The sequence below is a fragment of the Xenopus laevis genome, chromosome 4L (assembly GCF_017654675.1).
Source record: "Xenopus laevis strain J_2021 chromosome 4L, Xenopus_laevis_v10.1, whole genome shotgun sequence".
NCBI lineage: Eukaryota > Metazoa > Chordata > Amphibia > Anura > Pipidae > Xenopus > Xenopus laevis.
In genome coordinates this window covers 132,602,504-132,624,494 of record NC_054377.1, presented here as the reverse complement: position 1 = coordinate 132,624,494, position 21,991 = coordinate 132,602,504, and the positions used below count along the sequence as shown (strand labels likewise).

General features: G+C 39.1%; 1 protein-coding gene across 1 annotated transcript in view; it reads right to left on the bottom strand.

Annotated features, from left to right (window-relative positions):
- Positions 1 to 4,119: 4,119 nt before the first annotated feature.
- Positions 4,120 to 21,991, bottom strand: part of uroc1.L (urocanate hydratase 1 L homeolog) — a 35,902-nt gene continuing 18,030 nt past the window's right edge. Inside the window, 7 exon segments of the mRNA NM_001096185.1 lie at positions 4,120 to 4,526; positions 7,476 to 7,575; positions 10,588 to 10,669; positions 11,968 to 12,067; positions 15,470 to 15,568; positions 20,197 to 20,267; positions 21,097 to 21,218. Of these exon segments, the coding sequence (NP_001089654.1) occupies positions 4,383 to 4,526; positions 7,476 to 7,575; positions 10,588 to 10,669; positions 11,968 to 12,067; positions 15,470 to 15,568; positions 20,197 to 20,267; positions 21,097 to 21,218 (718 nt within the window). The 3' untranslated portion in view covers positions 4,120 to 4,382.

Here is a 21,991-nt window from a genome sequence, read left to right as displayed (position 1 = left end):
ATGGGCAGATCCAGCCATTAGAGGATCAGCACCTAATCCTTCAAGAGCACAGAGAAGCATGACCAGGGCTCACTCATACTTCCAGCCTCTAGCTTTGAGACAAAGGCCAGCTGCGATATCAAGCACCTGGTTACTAGTCTGGGGCATCGGAGGGCCAATGCTCTTGGACCCTCTCCCTCCCTGTGTCAGGATTTCATTCTCATGTTCCAACATGCTTTTAGCATGTGTAGCCTAATTGGCCAGAGATACAGTCAATAGGGGATCAGCTCAAACAGCTGTTTTTTCCTGTGAGGGACTTGCAAAACTCATTCTTATAAAATAATTATATGTCCCCAATTTTCAATATTTTGAGACTTCAGAAAACAAAGCACTCCGAGTGCCATCCCGCCAGCAATTTTCATTCTAGCCGACGGGAAGGCAGAGGAGGCAGTTTGGGGAGATTAATCACCCCAAAGAAGAGGAGATTTGTCACCAGACGACAAATTTCCCCGAGTCGCAGCGTGTCTCTGCCCTAAGGAGGGGGTCCTGCAGCAGAAGCCTCAGTGGGCCCCATGCCCCCCAGTCCGACCCTGCTGGATAGTGCCGGTAGCTTGATACTGCTGTTAAAGGGGTTATTCGCCTTGGAATCATCTTTTAGTACGATGTAGAGAGTGATATTCTGAGACAATTTGCAGTTGCTTTTCATTTTTTATTATTTGTGGTTTTTATGTTATTTAGCTTTTTATTCAGCACCTCACCAGTTTGCAATTTCAACAATCTGGTTGCTGTGGTCCAAATTACCCTAGCAACCATGCTATGAATTGAATAAGAGACTGTAATATGAATAGAAGAAGGCCAAAATATAAAGATAAGTAATAAAAAGTAGCAATAACAAAAAGCATTTGTGTTTTAGATGGGGTCAGTGCCCTCCTCCCCATTTGAAACCTGGAAAGAGTCAGAAGAAAAAAAGCATATAATTAAAAAAATCGATACAAAATAAATAAATGAAGAGCAATTGAAAATGTGCTTCCAATTGGCCATACTATAACATACTAAAAGTTAACTTAAAGGTGTTAACTAGTAATAACTACTGCTTTATCCTTAATGCTGCTCAAGCTGAAATATCATATTATATTTTTAATATATTCCTTAGCCAATAAACAAATGCAGCTTAACAGTCATTTTAAGTGCCATTTTTTTATCACTTTTGTTCATTTTCTCCAGCACAAGCAGCAGGGGGTGCTGGAGCTCTGTAGCCATTCACTGAGCCCACAGCATGCCTAAACATACATTCTTAGTTGTTTACATATATCTAAAAGCACACTCAAACCACACCCAGAATTAAATAACATGATGATTATTTTACAGTGCAACAGCCAATAAAGTCAGGGTGTGTGATATGAAATAAAACTTAAATATAGCTAGCCAATTTTCCCAGTATTTCCCAGTTTGAGAAAGCTACTATATAAGAGAAAGTAAAACTTACACGCTCGCACAAAAATTATGTCTTACTGCAATCCATGGAACAAATATATTTGAAGCAGCACTGTGATTGTGTAATTTAGTAAATATATTTATTAATATATGTGCTAAATTGTACCAGTGCAGAAACAAGTTTTGATCAATCTATGTCAAGGTAAAACATGAAAGCAGAGATCTGATTGGTTGCTATGGGGTACCTTGTGGTTTTTCTCTAATATAAATGTTTGTGCACTTAATTTGTTCCTCAAAAATGGTTATGCAAACTTGAGGAAAAAACTTAGGGGGTCATTGATGACCAGAACCACAGTTTCAAGCTTGGGGAAAAAGATGCAACTGTGTGGCGTAAATAGAGTGCGCAGGGCCCCCCTGCATAAAAATCTTCAGAAAGGCCCAGTGCACTCTGATCCACATCCTTCCGCCCCCTTCCCGCCATGACTCCACCCACTCCTGCCCAATCCCCACCCACTCCACACCCGACTCCGCCTCTTGACGACTTGCACTATGCTTCCCTGCTGCAGGTAAGAGCGGCTGGTTTCTTGTTCAGTGTCAGACTGGGATACTAGAGGCCCACCAGAAAACCTTAGGTTGAGGGCCCACTTTCCAAACTACTATACCTCCTCTCCTCACTCAACCTCTTTATTCTCGTAGTCTCTCTTCTCTACATACTATACCCTTTTCTTCCATTATTAAGCCTCTTTATTCCCATAAAGAAATAGGGAATGACCATGAAATAGGTCAAAAGGTTAGAAGCAGGAGGGCCCACTGACACCTTGGCCTACCGGGAGTTTTCTGGTATCCCGGTGGGCCAGTCCGATACTGTTGTTTTAGCTATAGAGAAAGCAGACCCCACAGTCTGCTTCCTCTATAGTTACACCACTGCAACTGAGCAAATTGACACCGCATTTATTAAAAGGTACCTGAATTCAGGGGCACTCCGCCAATGAGGCGAGCTGAGGTGCTAACCTCAGGCGGAAGTGCCAGATAAGGTTCCCGGGGCGGCAAAAGGCCACTCCTGGTACTTTTAAGAGCTGAATTTCCTGTTTTGAAAATTTGCAGGTGTCAAAAAAAATGTGGACGCACGCTTGCGTCAAAACCGTTGTGCGTGCGGGCGTAAAAATTTGTGTTTTACAAATTTTTCGCCGTTTCTGTGAATTTTCGGCAAAGCAAGACAAATGCATCCATCACTAGTAAGCACGCCCTGGGTCGCAATCAGGGGGGCACAGGGTGTACTGTTGTACCAGGCCCGAGCCCAAGGCTGTGCTCCATTTTTCAAAATAGCCGGGGCCCCCCTTGACAGCGCCAAAGTCATGCCGGACCGATGAAGTCCCGAATAGCTAAAGTCTATTTAGCCATTTGAGCCCACAGCATGCCTAAACATACATTCTTAGATGTTTACATATATCTAAAAGCACACTCAAACCACACCCAGAATTAAATGACATGATGCAGGGAGTTGAGGAGTACAATATGCACCCTGAGACAGGGCTGCTATATGGCAAGATTGGAAGGCAGTTTCAATCAGAGTAAACAAAACTACATTTGTACAATGAAGCTGCCTCTCTGCTATGTCAGAGAAAAGTACTCAACACTATTATAATGTCTCCAAAGAAAAAGTGCAATCATTATAAATGTATTTTGACATACATCTAATAACAAAGGAAAATATTGGTGTATGCAGTATCTATATTATTCAGCACCCGGGTGAATGGCCAGAACTCTCACAGTGCTAAGCCCTATGCCACCCCCCCCCCAGGCTACTTCTCTTAGTAACATCAGCGGAGTTTATTTGGATTTTCGTGTAAGACAATAAATAACTAAACTGGGTAATTAAATAAACATTCAAATTATTTTAAATTCAATAAGCAGCATTCTACTGCATTTTCCCATGATATGCTATGACTGTGCTGTCCACATTTTTTCCATGTAATGAGCCAATTATCTCATACCATAGGCTCACAGACCAAAATGTATTCAAAAGGATATCATGCCAAATGTCTATGGAGCTCTATGACAGGCCAGGGACAGTATCAGTCCCTTAGAGAGTCCTATCTGGTTAACAGCCTCCTGATGAACAGTTGGTTATGTGCTAGAATATGTTTAGGTTTGCAATAAGTTATTAAAGGTGGCTTAGGATAAAGGAGTTTTGGTGCTCGGTGGATACTTTCCCATCCTGACAGAACCAGCATCTTTCCAGAACCAGTTTTAAGGAAAGACAAAGTAAATTTCACAGTTCTCCAAATAAAGTAAGGGTCATTTTCTTGCACATCTATATGACACCCAAGTTAGGAGCACAAATAGGAAGCATGATGGGGGATGCCTGACAATCTAGCATAGAGTGCTTCCAAACACAGGCAGCATTCTATTCAAAGGGCAAGAAGCAGAAAATGGAGAACACTGTGAAAAGTGCAAAAAAAAAATGGCCGATTCTGGTCTTTTATGGTGTTTGGATAGTGTGGTCTTCATTTAATTGACCCCTAGTATGCCCTATGATGGGAAGCAATGCCCCTTTTTTAAGGTTATTTCAAGAATGATTAGGGCTTGGATTAAACACAGATGTTTATTACCCATCTAATAAACGTAGTGTTTAATAAATTATGTAAATGTCATAAAATATAATTGGTGTACAAAGCTGAAAAAAAACTGGTGCAACACCAAATATGATATTTGTCCAGGTTCTAAGGTTTAATCATTGCAGTTCAGCATAGCAAAAAGTACACAGGCATTTTAGCTATAGCTTAACTGGAGTGGGTCTATTGGGGGGGGGGGAGTTAGATTGAGAAATTAAAGGTAATGCTGCCCTTCTGATTCAAAACAATATACAATGGTGAATGATGTGCTAGATTCTATAATGAGTGTGAGAGAATGCTTAATAATGTGATTTCGATAGGATAAGACATCACTGATGGATGAAATTGGAGTGGTTAATTAAGGGACAGTGCCAAGGCTAGAACACTTTTGTCCTTCACTGCATGGGGCAAAGTCACTCTGAGATTCTGGTTCTCCTCCATGGTGCGGACGATCGTATCATAGGCATTTTGGTTACCCGACCAGCAGCGTCTCGCCACCTGCAAAACAAGCCCACATGGTTTTGTAATTTTTGAAGGAGCTCTGTTTCCAATATATTGCAAAATGACAAGTGGTACCAAGGTCATAACACTTTGGGGCTCCTTTACACATACTAGACATTGTCCCCATGTCATAACCAGATTTGACAGAAATATGGGATTGGTTGTTATTGGTTACTACACTGTTGCAAATGAACCACTCCTTATAGGAGAAGGAAACCCAGTCGGTGCAAAAACCCTCCCACCCGTGTGTTGTCCACCCTACCTCCTCCCCCCTGGCCTACCTGTCCCGCTGGGCAAATGCCCCTAACTTGTTACTTACCCTTCTGCGCAGGTCCAGTCCACGGAGTTCACAGGCACCATCTTCTTCCACGCGATCTTCTTCCTGCTTTGACTGCCGTTTTGGCGCATGCGCAGTAGGAGCATTTCGCCGGTACGGATCTACTGCGCATGCGCCAAAAGTCACGAAGTTTTCCGATTTCCGTTTTCCGACTTCGTGACTTTTGGCGCATGCGCAGTAGATCGTACCGGCGAAATGCTCCTACTGCGCATGCGCTGGTCAAAGCAGGAAGAAGATCGTGTGGAAGAAGATGGCGTCTGTGAAGTCCATAGACTGGACCTGCGCAGAAGGGTAAGTAACAAAATAGGGGCATTTGCTCAGCGGGACGGGTAGGCCAGGGGGGAGGAGGGAGGGTTTTTGCGCCGACTAGGTTTCCTTCTCCTTTAAATGAGGTTTGAGTAAACAAACCCTTAGCAGACAGAGTTCTTAATGGTGTGTAGGAATCTACCTGCAGGATGGAGGTAGAAATGAGAGAGATTAGGGTAACCTTAATACTGAGGGTATATCCTGTCTGGGAGGGTCTAAATGTTCAGGTAGACAGGACCATTTGACCCCTTCATCCTAGAATATATAAGAAGGGGAAACAGACTAGGGGTATTATGTGTAAAACAAAATTCATTGAAAAAAACTCTGTAAAATAAATGTTGTGTTTATCTAGGACAGTGCTGTCCAAGTTCTGTGGTACCGAGGGCCAAAATTTTACCAGCCTATGTGGAGGAGGGCCGATAATGGAAGTCAGTGTTGGCCACTCCCCCTTTTAAACCACACCCACTGTAAACCACACCCATATTACCACAAGAACTTTTAAGATCATATCCACATTAACGGTGGCAGCACACACAAAAAAACCAAATGGTTGTGCTCACTGCAGGGAAATCCCTCATCACTCATGTGAAAAATTGAAGTCATGTTAAAAACATACCCTTAAATCCATATGCCTCATTCTCCCCTGTGGATAATATAACAACCCACAACACATGATTAAACACCTTAGGGGCCCTTAACAACAATTTCCAAATGCTAATAACCCCAAGAACAAACCCCTAACATGCTTACATTCAACAGGTAGCATAGGGCAAGCAGAGAATGGAACACCCAAGCAGCAATGGGCAAGCAGAGAATGGCACACACAGGGAGGCAGAGCCAAGGTATTTTTGCATACTAGGCAAGGGCTTCAATCAGTGCCCTCCACCCAGTCCTGCATTAACATTTCCCACCTTACTAGTCATATAGCCCCCTGTACCTGTGCCAGCACCTATCATATTGCCTCCATTTGTACCTATGCCAATGGCAGTCAATCCCTCAGATTGCCCCCAGGCCTCAATCTGTACCTGTGCCAGCATAAGTCAAAACATCCATCATATTTTTACCCCCAATCTGTACCCATGCCAGCGGCAACCAAAAGAATCTATCATATTGCCCCAATTTGTATCTGTTCCAGCAGTAGCCAAAAATCCATCATATTGCCCTCAAACATCTGTGTACCTGTGCCAGCAGCCACCATATTGCCCCATGTACCTGAGCCAGCAGCAGCCAATCCCTTATATTGCCCCCAATCTGTACCTGTGCCAGCATCAGCCAAAAAATACACACTATTGCCTCCATATATGTACTTGTGCCAGAAGCAGCCAAATATCCATCATATCATCTGTTTACCTGTGCAAGTAGCAGCCAAGATATTGCCCACAAATATGTACTTGTGCCAGCAGCTACAAAAAGGGGGCTGGGAGTGATTCTGTATGTAACATGGGGTTTATAAAGTTGAAAAACTATTAAAGACCAAGCAAATCAGGGTTTAAAAAAGAAAGAAAGGAAATTCCCCTTAAAAGTGTGCCCCCCCACTTGATTGCACCCTAGGCGGGCGCCTACTCTGCCTGCCCCTAGTTCCAGCCATGCAGGGAGGGAAGGCAGAACAGAGCAGGAGACAGGAATCAGGACCAGTCTAATATGTACTACATACAGTGACACAGTGCTGGTGCCCCATTAGCATTTTGAATAAGGTGTGAGCAGGTGAACAATGTGGGCAGTTTCAGTCTGGGTCTCAGGTGTGAACAGTACAGGGGGTTAGAGTCTGAATTTGAGGTTTCAACAATGCAGGGGCCAATATATCTCTGTAGTGATACCTTTTAAAGCTTACATATAGTAAGCAGACACAGCATCTGGGGGACCACAGTTGGACAGCCCTGCTCTAGGAGTTTATCTCAGTTTGTTTTATTTAATGCAATGCTTCCAGCAGAATTGACTAAGAAAACACATGTAAAAAATTGTTACCCCCCCCCCCTTTTTTTTTTTTTTTTTTTAATAAAGCATTAGCCCAGAGATACCAGGAAACCAGTGCAGTTGTCATTAGGTAAGAGGGGGGCATATATATTTATATATATATACAGCTCTCAGCTACTGATTACCAAAGTATTTTTGAGAGACAAAGTTTAACCACAGCTGAATGGCTGCACGTTGGGTGTCTCTCACACAGAGAGGTATTTTATCTACAGCCCTGGGTTAAATGCCCTCTCTCCTATCCAGACACTGGCCCTGGGAACCACAGAGGAAATCCCACAGTGCATAATTCTTGAACCGCTACAGGCAAAGTGGTTAAAGTTCAAGCCTACCCCATTGGAAACATCCCAGCTCAGCATCCTTGTAGCTCTCTCTTCAGCCTCCTGGGAACCATCCAGAACCAGGCCAAATCCTCCATTAATAACCTCACCCCTAAAATTGAAAGAAGGCAGAGTCAGTTTTTGACCTTAGAAGGCCTGTACAGGAGAAGACGTGACAGCAATGGATCTGGAATAAGCACACTGTACACTTGACCTCAAAGCAAAAGTATTTGAGTTATTTTAGCAATTTGCTACATTCCCATGTAGCATGAGGTTATTGTTACTCATCATCGGATGTTAGAATGCAATGCCCCAGACAAAAGCAGATATCATATTCTATTAGAAGATCCATGTAAGGTGTTGTCATGAACTGCAGTCCCCTAATGAAAAGAATTAATATGATTTGACTTACTATTTAATTCCTTACTGTTTATGGAAAAAATATTATCCTGGTTTTTATTGCAGTGTGTTTTCGATCAGTTCTGTAATGTTCTCTCTATCTAATTTCTGTTGCCTAGAGAAAGAGACCTACTTGCTCTATCATATTCGATTAAAGAACAAGCAAAGACAAAAATAGAAAGGTACCAGTGATGAGCCGGTTGACCTGAACGTCAGCCCAAGGGTTGAACACGGGTTGGGCGGAATCGGGTTGAAATTTGGCCAACCATTGCGGGTTAGAGCTAGGTGCATGTTAGACTAGGGAAGTACAGTCCTCCACTGCCCCCAATGATTTCCTGTCTTGGAAACAGAGGTGTACACTGAAGTAGCATACAGAGCAAGAGATGTGGCTACAGGTTGCGCATGGGTCCTACAATGGCAGCATTTTGCGGGTTAGGGTTGGGCATGGGTTGAGTTTTTCCTGACCCATGCATTACTTAAGGGTACCATTTTTCCAAGGCATCCTCAGTTGGTAACTTCTCTGTCCCTGCAGCATTACAGTGCACATGTACAATCACCACTTCCAACTACATTTTTGGCTTTATTTGCTTTAAGTCAAAGATCTTTGGCTTTCAAATGGAGGCTAAAAGAAGCCCAGATCAATTACAACAAATGTTTGTTCTCTGTTTTGGATATCCATGCAACTATAGGCAATGACTGTTAAAGCCACATTTTTATGTAATGGTTTTGTGAGTTAAAGGACAAGGAAAGTGTAAATCACATGTAAGGCACCCCTCGGTGATTACAATCGCTGGCCTTAAAGTGAATAACGCACCTCATCGGGGTATTGTTCTGCCAGTGTCCCACAGCCAAGTTTTGAAAGGTCCAGGTTGCACCACAACATGTCAGAAAATGACCGAGCCACAATGTAGCAGAAAATGCTAGTTTCACTGTGCAATGAATTGCAATTAAACACCAGAAAGGAGAGAATGGAGCTGTCGAAAGCTATGAGCAAATACTGTGTTACTGCCCCTGATTGACAGTAGGGAGCATATTTATCAAGGGTCAAATTTCGAATTGAAAAAAACTTCGAAATTCGAATTCAAAAAGACCAACCGAAATTAAGTCAAATGTTTTTTTGGGTCGAATAAGTCCGTATTTGGCCAAATTCGAATAGTTTGAATCGAATTTATATCACAATCGATCAAATGATTTCAAAGTCCACCAATTGACTCCAAATAGGTTCTAGGAGGTCCCCCATAGGCTAAAACAGCCATTCGGCAGGTTTTAGATGGCGAATGGTCGAAGTTGAATTTTTAAAGAGACAGTACATGATAAATTTCAATATTCAAATTTTTTTCAAATCGAATTTGGACTATCCCCTAGTATAAGTACACATAAAATAGCTCAAAATTCAATTTTTTTTCATTTGAAAATTCACCTTGACCTTGATAAATCTGCCCTTAGGAGTTTGCTCTGGCAAGGCACAGATGCTAGGTGCTAAATTGGTATATTATGTGCTACTTTATTCAGGTCACATATGAAATGTATTTACAGTATTTCATCATCAAAGAGAAAATGATCCCCTCATCAAACCCCCTCTTAGCACTGCTAACCCTGCTTTTAGATCTGAAAGCTTCTAAATCTTGCACTGCTGTAGGTCTCACATCATGCAGGTCAGTTTAAATCACACACAAACACTGGGCATTAAATCCTCCCACCAGAATGCTGGAACATTAATATCCGCTCAAGTTTTTTTAGAAACAGATGTTGGGACAGAACTAGACTGTTGCACAGAATTTATAAATGAAAGGTAAAGCAAGAAATGAGTTAATGCAAGTTCTATACAAATCATACAAACATAACATTGATCTGTCACATATACCACAAAGCTGAAAAAAAACCTTTTGAGTGCCATAATAGAACAGATTTTTTGTTTGTTTCTGCTTTGTATACAGGCAAGGCTAAACCGCATTTTGCCCAGCAAACTAAAATATGGGCAAAACGATACGTATATAATTAACGATAGGCAAATTAATTTGCCCGGCGCAAATTCACTGCGAATTTCCGTGTTTCACCGGGGGCAAATAAATTTCATAGACAAAAATTCGCCTTCATCAAAAAATTTTGGATGCACGCCAGAAAAATTGATCGCGTCAAAACCACCGTGCATAAACACTATTAGGACGCCCATTGACTTTAACGCTGGCGTCTAAATTGATGGGTGCATCAAAATTTATGCGGGCAACCATGGAAATAATGTCAGAAACAGAAGGGAGAAACAAAATCATAAATATTTGGGAGCCTTGGTCTTCCCAACAGATTTCCATATCCACCCATATAACTCCAGCTACGCAGAAAAATGAGTAGTACAGGTGAAGTTATATTAAAATGCACTTTTACCTCAATTGGTCATAATTGATTGATAGTTTTGGTAAGGATTTGGGAATAGTAAAAATCATATTTGGTCATGTATAACTTGTAAGGTGTGAATCTGTTCTTGAACTTTGTACCCTGTATTTATTTCAATAAAAGCAGAGTTGAATTCAAAAAACAATTTACACGGGCATAAATTTTCGAGTTTTGCAAATTTTTCAGCGAAGCAAAACGGGAGAAATTTGCCCATCACTATATATAATCACCCAACACGGTGCAACGGTTTAGTAGCAGGCACCAAAATATTGCATTTCAAGTAGCTTTAAGCTGTTTTTTTTAAGTTGATTTCCACAGACTAAATTTCACCTACCAGCCAACACCTCCTCCATTATGCAGAGCCACCCAAGTTGCTCCTCGGAACGAGTCTCCAACAAAGTTCTGCACGGCCATATCTGGGGAATTCAGAAGAAAATTATGAAGGTTCCTATGGCCCAAGAAAAATCAATGGCACTGACTATTTCCTGCTGAGGCATTTGGCAAGACGCCACAATAAAACAGACAACATAAGGGTAAGATGGATGTGGTCTACTGACATGATGTGTGTGTATATGTATGTATAGAAAATTTATTGTCAACGTTTCGGTCCCGTTCTGGGCCTTTCTTATAGTTCCCCAAGATTGACACACTCCAGGACTTCATAATGCAGTTTAGAAAAGAAAATTTATTGTCAACGTTTCGGTCCCGTTCTGGGCCTTTCTCAAAAAAAAGAAAACAAAAAAAATTATAATAATTATATATTTATCTATATCTATTTTTTTTTTTTTATAAATAATACACAAAAGCCATGAATATCCTGTAAATTATATCCTTATAAACAGTGAGTTCTGATGTCTTCAGTTGGTTCTGATATTATTTCACATGTGACATGACTCACTGAAATTTGTGTATTATAATAAAGTACCCCCAGTATATATATATATATATATATATATATATATATATATATATATATATATATATATATATATATATATATATATATATATATATATATATATATATATATATATATATATATAATACCGGCACTTACGAAAAAGCTGCATAAATAGCTGCCTGGGTGCAATCCTTATCACAAGTTACAATTTAGTCCATCCAAGGTGCACTATCAGGTCTTATGGCAAAAAACAAAAAAAGTGTTTATTGTGGGCAAACGAACTGACATTTCGGCTGTGGCACCAGCCTTTCTCTTTGAGATTGGTGCCAAAGCCGAAACGCGTCAGTTTGTTTGCCCACAATAAACACTTTTTTGTCATAAGACCTGTGAGTGCTCCTTGGGTGGACTCTATATAATATACGATTGCAAGCCCAGTGTGTTTTACGTATGACATACACCAACCTTTAAGTATATTGCAATTGACCATATCCCACCACTTAGGAGGGGAGCTGATCATTCCAATATTCTGCTCCAATGCGAGGTATTTTGTATAAAAAAAAGTTAAATACCTTGGCCCCTTTAGGCCTTATTGAAAATTGTCCCTTAACATGTTTTTTTTTTTACAGCAGAGGTGAGACGGTAGCTTTTTGCAACATTTTTCCTCACTCGTCGTCCTTTACTAAGTGATTCACCCATTGTGTCTATTTTTGGTACCAATGATACAATATATACAAGATCTGCTGATTTGTCTCTATAAATTTCAAACACAAAAGAAAAAAAAAAAAAAAAAAGTTGGGACAAGGTGCAGCTCACCTGCACAAAAGGCAGAACCATCGTAGATATTGGAAGTTTCTCTGTAGGGACTGTCTGTGCCACTGACATCATGATGGTCCCGACTGATCACCACAGCACCCTATGAAAGATGTTAGACATAACACAGGTTTTAAATATTCAGATGACCATGGCATTAATCCCTGGTTATAACCTGTACATCAGAGATGAGTGATCTACAGCACATCATTTAATTTAACTCCCAGAAACCCTGATAGCTTTCAGAAATGCCTTTCTACAGTTACCTGAAAATAGCCCAATCTGGAGGGCCACAGCCTGACAAACTACACTGCAAATAATTCCTCATTAGGAAAATAAACAGATAGGAAGATATATGTGCATTTTAATGTGGCCATTGCTACCATAGTTACTATTGTTCCTATAGATACTACTGTTCCTATAGTTGCCATTGTTTCCATAGTTGCCGTTGTTTCCATAGTTGCCGTTGTTTCCATAGTTATCATAGTTACTATTGTTTCCATTGCAACCATTTACTATTGTTTCCATAGTTACTATTGTTTCCATTGCTACCATAGTTACTATTGTTTCCATTGTTTTTATTGTTTCTATCGATACTATTGTTTCTATAGTTACTATTGTTTCCATTGTTACCACTGTTGTTTCTATAGTTACTATTGTTTCCATTGATACCACTGTTCCACTGTTGTTTCTACAGTTACTATTGTTTCTATAGTTGCTACCCTAGTTACTATTGTTTCCATTGTTTCTGTAGTTACTATTGTATCTATAGTTACTGTTTCCATAGTTACTGTTTCCATAGTTACTGTTTCCATAGTTACTGTTTCCATAGTTACTGTTTCCATAGTTACTGTTTCCATCGCTACCATAGTTATTGTTTCTATAGTTACCATTGCCATAGTTACCGTTGTTTCCATAGTTGCCATTGTTTCCATAGTTGCCATTGTTTCCATGGTTACTGTTTCCGTAGTTACTGTTTTTATAGTTACTATTGTTTCCATTGCTACCATAGTTACTATTGTTTCCAGTTACTATTGTTTCTATAGTTACAGTTTCTATAGTTACTATAGTTTCCATAGTTTCTATAGTTACTGTTTCTATAGTTACTACTGTTTCCATTGCTACCATAGTTGCTATTGTTTCCAGTTACTATTGTTTCTATAGCTACTTTTGTTTCTATAGCTACTTTTGTTTCTATAGTTACTGTTTCTATAATTACTTTTTCTATAGTTACTGTTGTTTCTAGTTACTATTGTTTCTATAGTTACTGTTGTTTCTATATTTACCGTTACCATTGTTTCCATAGTTACCATTGTTTCTATAGTTACGGTTTCTATAGTTACTGTTGTTTACATTGCTACCATAGTTACTATTGTTTCTATAGCTACTGTTTTCTATAGTTACCGTTGTTTTTCTAGTTGCCATAGTTTCCATTGTTACCATTGTTTCTATGGTTACCGTTTCTATAGTTACTGTTTCTATAGTTACTATTGTTTTCATTGCTACCATAGTTACTAATGTTTCTATAGTTACCATTTCTATAGTTACCATTGTTTCTATAGTTACTGTTTCTATAGTTACTGTTTCTATAGTTACTGCTGTTACCATTGTTTCCATAGTTCCGGTTTCCATAGTTCCTGTTTCCATAGTTCCTGTTTCCATAGTTCCTGTTTCCATAGTTCCTGTTTCCATAGTTCCTGTTTCCATAGTTCCTGTTTCCATAGTTCCTGTTTCCATAGTTCCTGTTTCCATAGTTCCTGTTTCCATAGTTCCTGTTGTTTCTATAGTTCCTGTTTCTATAGTTTCCATAGTTACTATTGTTTGCATTCCTACCATAGTTACTACTGTTCCGATAGATACTGTTCCGATAGATACTGTTCCGATAGATACTGTTCCGATAGATACTGTTCCGATAGATACTGTTCCGATAGATACTGTTCCGATAGATACTGTTCCGATAGATACTGTTCCGATAGATACTGTTCCGATAGATACTGTTCCGATAGATACTGTTCCGATAGATACTGTTCCGATAGATACTGTTCTGTTCCGATAGATACTGTTCCGATAGATACTGTTCCGATAGATACTGTTCCGATAGATACTGTTCCGATAGATACTGTTCCCGATAGATACTGTTCCGATAGATACTGTTCCGATAGATACTGTTCCGATAGATACTGTTCCGATAGATACTGTTCCGATAGATACTGTTCCGATAGATACTGTTCCGATAGATACTGTTCCGATAGATACTGTTGTTTCCAGTTACTATTGTTTCCAGTTACTATTGTTTCCAGTTACTATTGTTTCCAGTTACTATTGTTTCCAGTTACTATTGTTTCCAGTTACTATTGTTTCCAGTTACTATTGTTTCTATAGTTACCGATTCTATAGTTACCATTTCTATAGCTACTGTTGTCATAGTTACCGTTGTTTCCATTATTACCATAGTTACTGTTTCCATAGTTACTGTTTCCATAGTTACTGTTTCCATTGCTACCATAGTTACTATTGTTTCTATAGTTACTATTGTTTCCATTGTTACCACTGTTCCACTGTTGTTTCTATAGTTTATTCTTGTTTCTATAGTTGCTATTGTTACCATTGTTTCCATAGTTACTATTGTTTCTATAGTTACTACCATAGTTACTATTGTTTCCAGTTACTATTGTTTCTATAGTTACTATTGTTTCCATTGCTACCATAGTTACTATTATTTCTATAGTTACTATTGTCCATTGTTTCCATTGTTACTATTGTTTCTATAGTTACTATTGTTTCCATTGCCAGCATAGTTACTATTGTTTCCATTGTTACCAGTTATTGTTTCCATTCTTACTATTATTTCTATAGTTACTATTGTTTCCATTGCTACCATAGTTACTATTATTTCTATAGTTACTATTGTCCATTGTTTCCATTGTTACTATTGTTTCTATAGTTACTATTGTTTCCATTGCCAGCATAGTTACTATTGTTTCAATTGTTACCAGTTACTATTGTTTCCGTTGTTACTATTGTTTCTATAGTTACTATTGTTTCCATTGCCAACAGTTACTATTGTTTCCATTGTTACTATTGCTACCAGTTACTATTGTTTACATTGCAACCATAGTTACTATTGTTTCCATAGTTACTATTGTTACCATTTTTACTTTTGCTACCATAGTTGCTAGCGTTTCCATTGCTACCATACTTACTATTGTTCCCATTGTTACCAGCTACTATTGTTTCCATAGTTTCTATTGTTTCCATAATTTTTCAATAGGTGCCATTACTATCAGTTACTATTACTACCATAGTTACTATTCAGCAATGTTAATAATAGTAGTAGTAGCAGTAACTATGGTAGCAACAGTATCTATGAAATTAATAGTAACTATGGTTGCAGGAATACTTTAAGGCAATATTCCTGTATGTAGGGAAACTAACTTGTACAACTGTATGTACCTGTACAAATATTTCAGACGTTAGCTCAATGGCCAAATGTCACATTTCTCACCTTGACCCGTCCTGCAGCCACAGCCCTGTTAATAGCCACAGCGATGGACACTCTTCCCTTCTGGTCTGAATACAGAATTCGAGCCTGGGACCCAACAACCTTCAAACCAAACAGCAAATAACAAAAGTCAATAATACCATAGTATAAATGGGATCAGTAAACAAGAGTCAGTGTGTGTGTGTGTGTGTGTGTGTGTGTGTGTGTGTGTGTGTGTGTGTGTGTGTGTGTGTGTGTGTGTGTGTGTGTGTGTGTGTGCGCGTGCGTGCGTGTGTAATCTAACATTCAAGAAATATATTCCCAAATCCCAATGGTGTGAACAGCAGTGATTCTGACACTATAGCATGAGCACAGTATTTCCCCAGGCTGGTAAAGTTTTTTTTTTTTTTTCAGGAAATATCCTAGTTCATATGCTTGTTTTTGTTGAACATTTATTTTGTGATTTTATGGTTTATTGTAGCCAGGGACAGACTAAGTCCTGACCCTGTTGGACCCTGCCAACTGCCCCCAAGCCAGTTCCAGTGCCAGGTGATCCATTGTGAAATGCATGGCTATCTTTAGTTTTTTTTATACTGGAGGTGAAGCGGTAAAGTAAGTCACCCAGGGCAGGTGGTACCTGATTGGTCCGGGTGCCCCAGTCCAACTCGGATTGTAGCTCCTAAATTTATCTATATATATTTGTCACATTATATTATTATATTATAAACACGTATTATACAGACATGTGTATTATTAATATGTATTCTGCAACAGTGTAAAGTTGGGTAAACATCGAAGTACAATTTACAAACACTCTACAAAAAGGCCCTGCTGTAAGGCTATATTCATTCACAGGTATGGGATCTGTTATCCAGAAAGCTCTGAATTATGGGAAGGACATTTTTTTCTCAATAATAATAATAATAATAATAATAATAATAATAATAATACCACCTTGTGTTTGATCCCAACAAATCTAATTATATTAAGCAAAACATTAGTATTAAATGAATATAAGGAAAACAATAGATGCAATTCAACAGGAAACACAACAATGGAAACATATATTCCTACCATTTATGGGTAGAATTCCTCTAATCAAAATGGTCCTATTCCCCAAACTCTACAAAACACTACAAATGTTACCATACTATATTAAGCCAACAGACTTTAAATGAATAAATCACATATTTAGAACTTTCATTTGGAAAAAAAATTGTTCAAGGATTAGTCTATTTAAACTAGAACAACCAAAGCCCTGGGGGACTTAACTTCCCCAACATTAAAGAATACAACACAGCAGCTCTTAGATACGCAGGAGACTGGCTTCTCAACAAAAAACAATAAGCAAATATATCCCTAGATCAATACCTAAGCAAAGATTACTCTCTTACATACTTCCCCAAATGAGATCCCATCATCCATATGCGACAATCCCTTATTCACAGACACATACAAAGCTTGGCAATATACCAAGTAAAAACAGAAACTATCTCCACATGTTTCCCCATATCTAACATGGATAGGAAACAAACAATTCCCAACAGGCATACAAAATCCGATACTTCTTCAATGGAGAAATAAAGGACAACAAAACTTTAAAGGAGACATATAGGATAAATTTAAAAAAAAAAACCTAATTTTGTAGGCAATTATGAGTAATATATGGTGTTGCTTTTACATGGTGCTAATAATATCTCTAAAAAATGGCCTCTTTATTGGAGCTCCCTATTGATGTTCTCTAGTCCCTGTGTGTTTCAAATGAGGGGTGAGCGTGTCCCAACGGTCCCTGCCAGAAGTACAGTAGCAGGGGGACAACCAATCACAGCCCTGCAGTCACAGAAGCACAGGCAGGCTTCAGTTCCCTATCAAGTCCTGCTAGTTGCTGATTGGTTCCTGTCCTACAGTACAGTGAGCTGGGAGCCGCTGGCTCCCCTGCACAGCCTGGGAATTCAAGGAGCAGGAAGTGGAAGAGAAGGGAGGGATTATTAGGGTTTTATTCAATAAAATGGCCTGAAACACTACTTTTTAAGCACAATTCTTCTATATCTAAATGAGTATAATGCACTGGTACACTTTTTTTTTTTTTAAACACAAAATGTCTCCTTTAAAGTTATATTAGATGATAACCACCCAAACACCCTACCCATAGAAAAATATCCTTTTACAACACCCCACATATTTCTAAGATTACAAATCATCCACTTTGCAACACACACATAACCGCCCAGTTAATAGACAAAGATAATCCATTACATAAAATATGGAAGAATAATGTAACAAAACAAACAACCTCACAATTATACCAGATGATCAGAACACTAATACAATTAGAGGATGAAGGAAAACCAGGCTTTAAACGGTTGACAGACATCCCAAATATAACACAGACATTCTAAAACAACATGTAAACATAATGAAACTACTCCCAGCAAGTAGATATCAAGAAATGGCTCTCCAAATACTTCAAAATTCATATCTAACTCCAGTTAGAAGATACTGTACAAAATGGCAAATCTTTCCTCTGATAATTGCCTAAGATGCTGCTCCCCAGGAGCAGATTTAATACATAACCTTTGGTCATGGTCAAGATTACAATCCTTTTGGCAAGAGGTAACCTTATATGGCAAGCATGATCGGAAAATCCATTCAAATGCAAACAGAATGGGCATTATTTAGCAGCACCACAAAATATACCCAGCTGTCAAAATCTGAGAAAAATATGGCTGGGAGATTCGTGGCAGCAGCCCAAAAAACTTTATTACAACAATGGCTAACTCCTGAACCTGAACTTTTGGATGAAGCAGAGCACACTCAAATAGCTTACCAGAGAACGCCTGGTGCACAGGGTGGAGGTACGGCAGTCCCCAATATATATTTGAACGAAAAAAACTCTGGCACTCAAGGCAAGTGAAATGCAGGGTTCCCCCTTGCTTTTATTTCTTGTGCAGCCTCCTGAACCTCCAACAATATTATTAGTCAAACAAAAAATACACCACCTATTTCACATGGATTGGTTGGAAGCAATTATCAGAAAAGAACAAAACACAACAAAATTCTTTAACACCTGGATATCATAAATAAAAGCACTTCCACAACATATTAGATACCTTACCGTTTCTACCTTTAAACAAACAACAGAGAAAATCCCAAAGAGAAAACACATTTGTCATGGAGTGAACCCAATACCTTGACACCTGGCAACAGGAACAAGAAAGGCTGGACTTTGCACCCCCGAGGAGCAAACCGATTGTTGGCTATACACCCACAAAACCCTTTATAGGGTCCTAAAAACGTACTTTTGAGCTGAAAGTCTAAATTGTTATATATACTGTTGAACAATTGTTGAGAACGGATATGCTTTAATTCTTTACAATATAAAAATGCATAATGGCAAAAAACTTTATGTGATAAAAATAAATAAAAACAAGTTTAAAACAAAACAATTGTATTGGGTTTATCTAATCGTTGAATGTTTTTTAAATAGACTTAAAATAAGCATTTCCATATTAAAGAAAGATCCCTTATGTAGAAAACCCCAGGTCCTGGATCTGGATAACAGGTCCCATACCTGTATCAGTCTGCCACAATCAAATTGATACGTTACTAGAAAGCATATTTGTAGACTCACTGCAGTGTATGAGTGTACAAAGAACTAAAGAGGTGTCCAACCACTTGGTGTATATGCAAAGGGGTAAACCAGACAAAGAGTGAGGGTAGGGAGGGAGGGGTGAGCGATGGAGGTCTGGTAACAGGAGGGAGGGTAGTAAGACTAAGGGGTGCGAACGCGGACTAGGGGCAGGCAGAAGACAATTTTAGAGGTAGCTGCCCAGCACCCTCTATCATTGCGCCCTAGGCAGCTGCCTCTTCTGCCTACCCCTAGTTCTGGCCCTGACACCAAGTGCTAGAGAACTAAGGGATGCAGAGCTGAGTCTGTATGTCTCCCCCAGCCCACCCCTCAGAAATACAAGGTTGCTGAATGCAGTCAACATTGTATCTGTGGGGAGATTGTAGGTTCTGGACCACAAGGACTTGGCCCCCAGGCACTCACTGTAGGAATGGGTGCAAAGTGCAAAAAATGTCAGTTTGCACCTGTTATTTACACTTTGCACCCTGTCCCACCAATCATAAATAGCACTGAAGACATTTAGCTTTAGAGTACAAATCTCATAGCTCTCTGATTGCATTGGACTGCAAAACTTAGCAACGGGATTTACCCTAAACAGTACAGGCCCCATGCTTTACTCTATCCCAGGAATGTTTTGTCCCTGAAAATATCCAGATGTCTATTTTAATGCTCCCATGACAAGAAAGTGATTTTCAGTGTCCGTAAGATACAGTTACATAAATGTATAATATTCATGGGCATTTGCTGCATAGTGGGTACTAAAATTGTGTGGGGCAGCCCAAACCCGTGTGACCCACAGGTAAATCTACTGGTACCACAGCTAAACATAATCCTTGGCCCTATCCCACCCAGAAATAACACCCCTATCCTTCTGGTGGTCATTGCTTATTTATATAAGGGTCAGGCACGGGTATATAAATAAGGATGGTGCACCAGGTTGGGTGGGTTGCGTTTAGCGTTGGACACAGGTCGATTTTGTTTTTGTCAACCCTTTATATCCCCTTTTGAGACACCCAACAGCAAAATACCTCCTAGAAATGCCATCTGCCAATAATGTAAAGTGGAAAGTGTGACTCTGACATGAGTAATAGATAAGGATAGGGAGTATATACTGTATATGTACCAGATCATGTTTTCCAGCTTCTTGAATCCATCGAATGTTATCGTTGTACTGTTTCTTCACAGGGTCACTAACTGCAAAGAGATGTAAGAGACACTCCTTGTGACTGAGAATTAGTGCCACAAATGGTTTTCTGGGATATCATTTTTACTAAATGTGCTTTTGTGCCAGCTAGGGATGCACTGAATTCATCATTTTTAGATACGCCAGAAAATCAAACATTTCATAGAATTTTTCACTGAATTCTGAACCTTAGAAATGGTATTTGTCACTTTCCAGGGGTTTAAAATTTCACATGACTTTAAGGGTTCTATTAAGTATGGCTGAACACTAACAGGGTTGTTTACTAACCCTTGAATTTATCTAGTCAGGCTTTTTGGGACAATAACTCAGATTTTTTGTGAAAAATTGAGTTATTTTTCTAAATTTATTATACCCGACGCTGCAAAAAGCCCTAACCCTAAAACCCTGCATGGAAGGTATTGTGGTCTGGGTTCAGCCTGATAATCCTATGATTTGGAGGTTTTCAGGGAAAAATTAAAAATAAGAGCTTTTCGTAAGAAAAGCCCAGAAAAATCATAAGATTTGGGTTTTTGCTCAATTGATTCGAGTTTTTTTTTTTTTTTTACCAATCCAGTAAATCAAGTTTAATTATTAATAAATAAGATAAAATCAGGAATGGGAGTTTGGACAAGCTTTTTTATTGGGACAATGAGATAAATTTGGATTTTAGTAAAAAACCCGTAAGCTCCTAAACAGAATCTTAGATTCGTGCATCCCTAATGCCAACACTAATGATAAACTAATTTCACAATTACCTACACAATGCAATCCAATGTAATATCAGTGTTATTTAAAACACGGGTGCTAATAGGGGTTTCCCATTTCCAGGAATTGTCATACCTCCCTGAGCGATAATATCCTCCAGAGCACAGGTTGCAATCTGGTCAGTGGCAGCCAAGTCAGAGGGATCTGCAGAGGTGCACACCCACCTAAACGGTCCGAATCCCAGAGAAAAGATGTCCCTGAGGGAAAATATGAAAAAAAAACATACAGTATATTATCTCTTTGCTGATTTACCTTGGCATCCTGCAGCTCTAAACTGAGTGATATAATCCCTTTCTGTGTACAACACTGTGCGTGTTTGCAGTAATATTTTATTTTTCCATGTCAATGGAACAGTAGTAGGAGAGTAGGGTACATTTGGGTACCTGGAATCAGTGTGTAAAGTTCAGTTCAGCAGAGTATACATTTTGAAGTATATCACTTTTGTCTGTGTATAAAGAGTCCAAGCAAATACCCCTTTATCTCACAAAGCAGCTATGCCAAGCTTTATGGCTGGGGTTTCTAGCATCTTTATAGCGGAGCAATCAGACCGCTGTAATCAGAGTTCCTTTCTGAAACCCTCTGGTTTTATAACTGCAAGATTTTGGACTGTAAATGGTATTAACAGAACAATAACACCAAATAATTTGGTAAGTGTATTGAAATTCTTAAAATATAATGCACGGTTTCCCTGCACTTGTACAAAGTGTGTTTGCTTTAGAAACTCTACAACAGTTTATATAAACAAGCTGCTATATAGCCATTCAAGGCACAGGTTACATTGCAGATAACTCTGTAGAATACCATTGTATTCTATTCCAGAGCTTATCTGCTAAGTAGCCTGTGCCTTTTCTAATTTTTCAGTTTGAATCGCTGCCTCCATGGCTTAACAGCTGCCTAATTATATAAACTATAATAGTCTTTCTGAAGCAAAGACATAACTTTTACCAGTGCAGGGCAACAGTACATTATA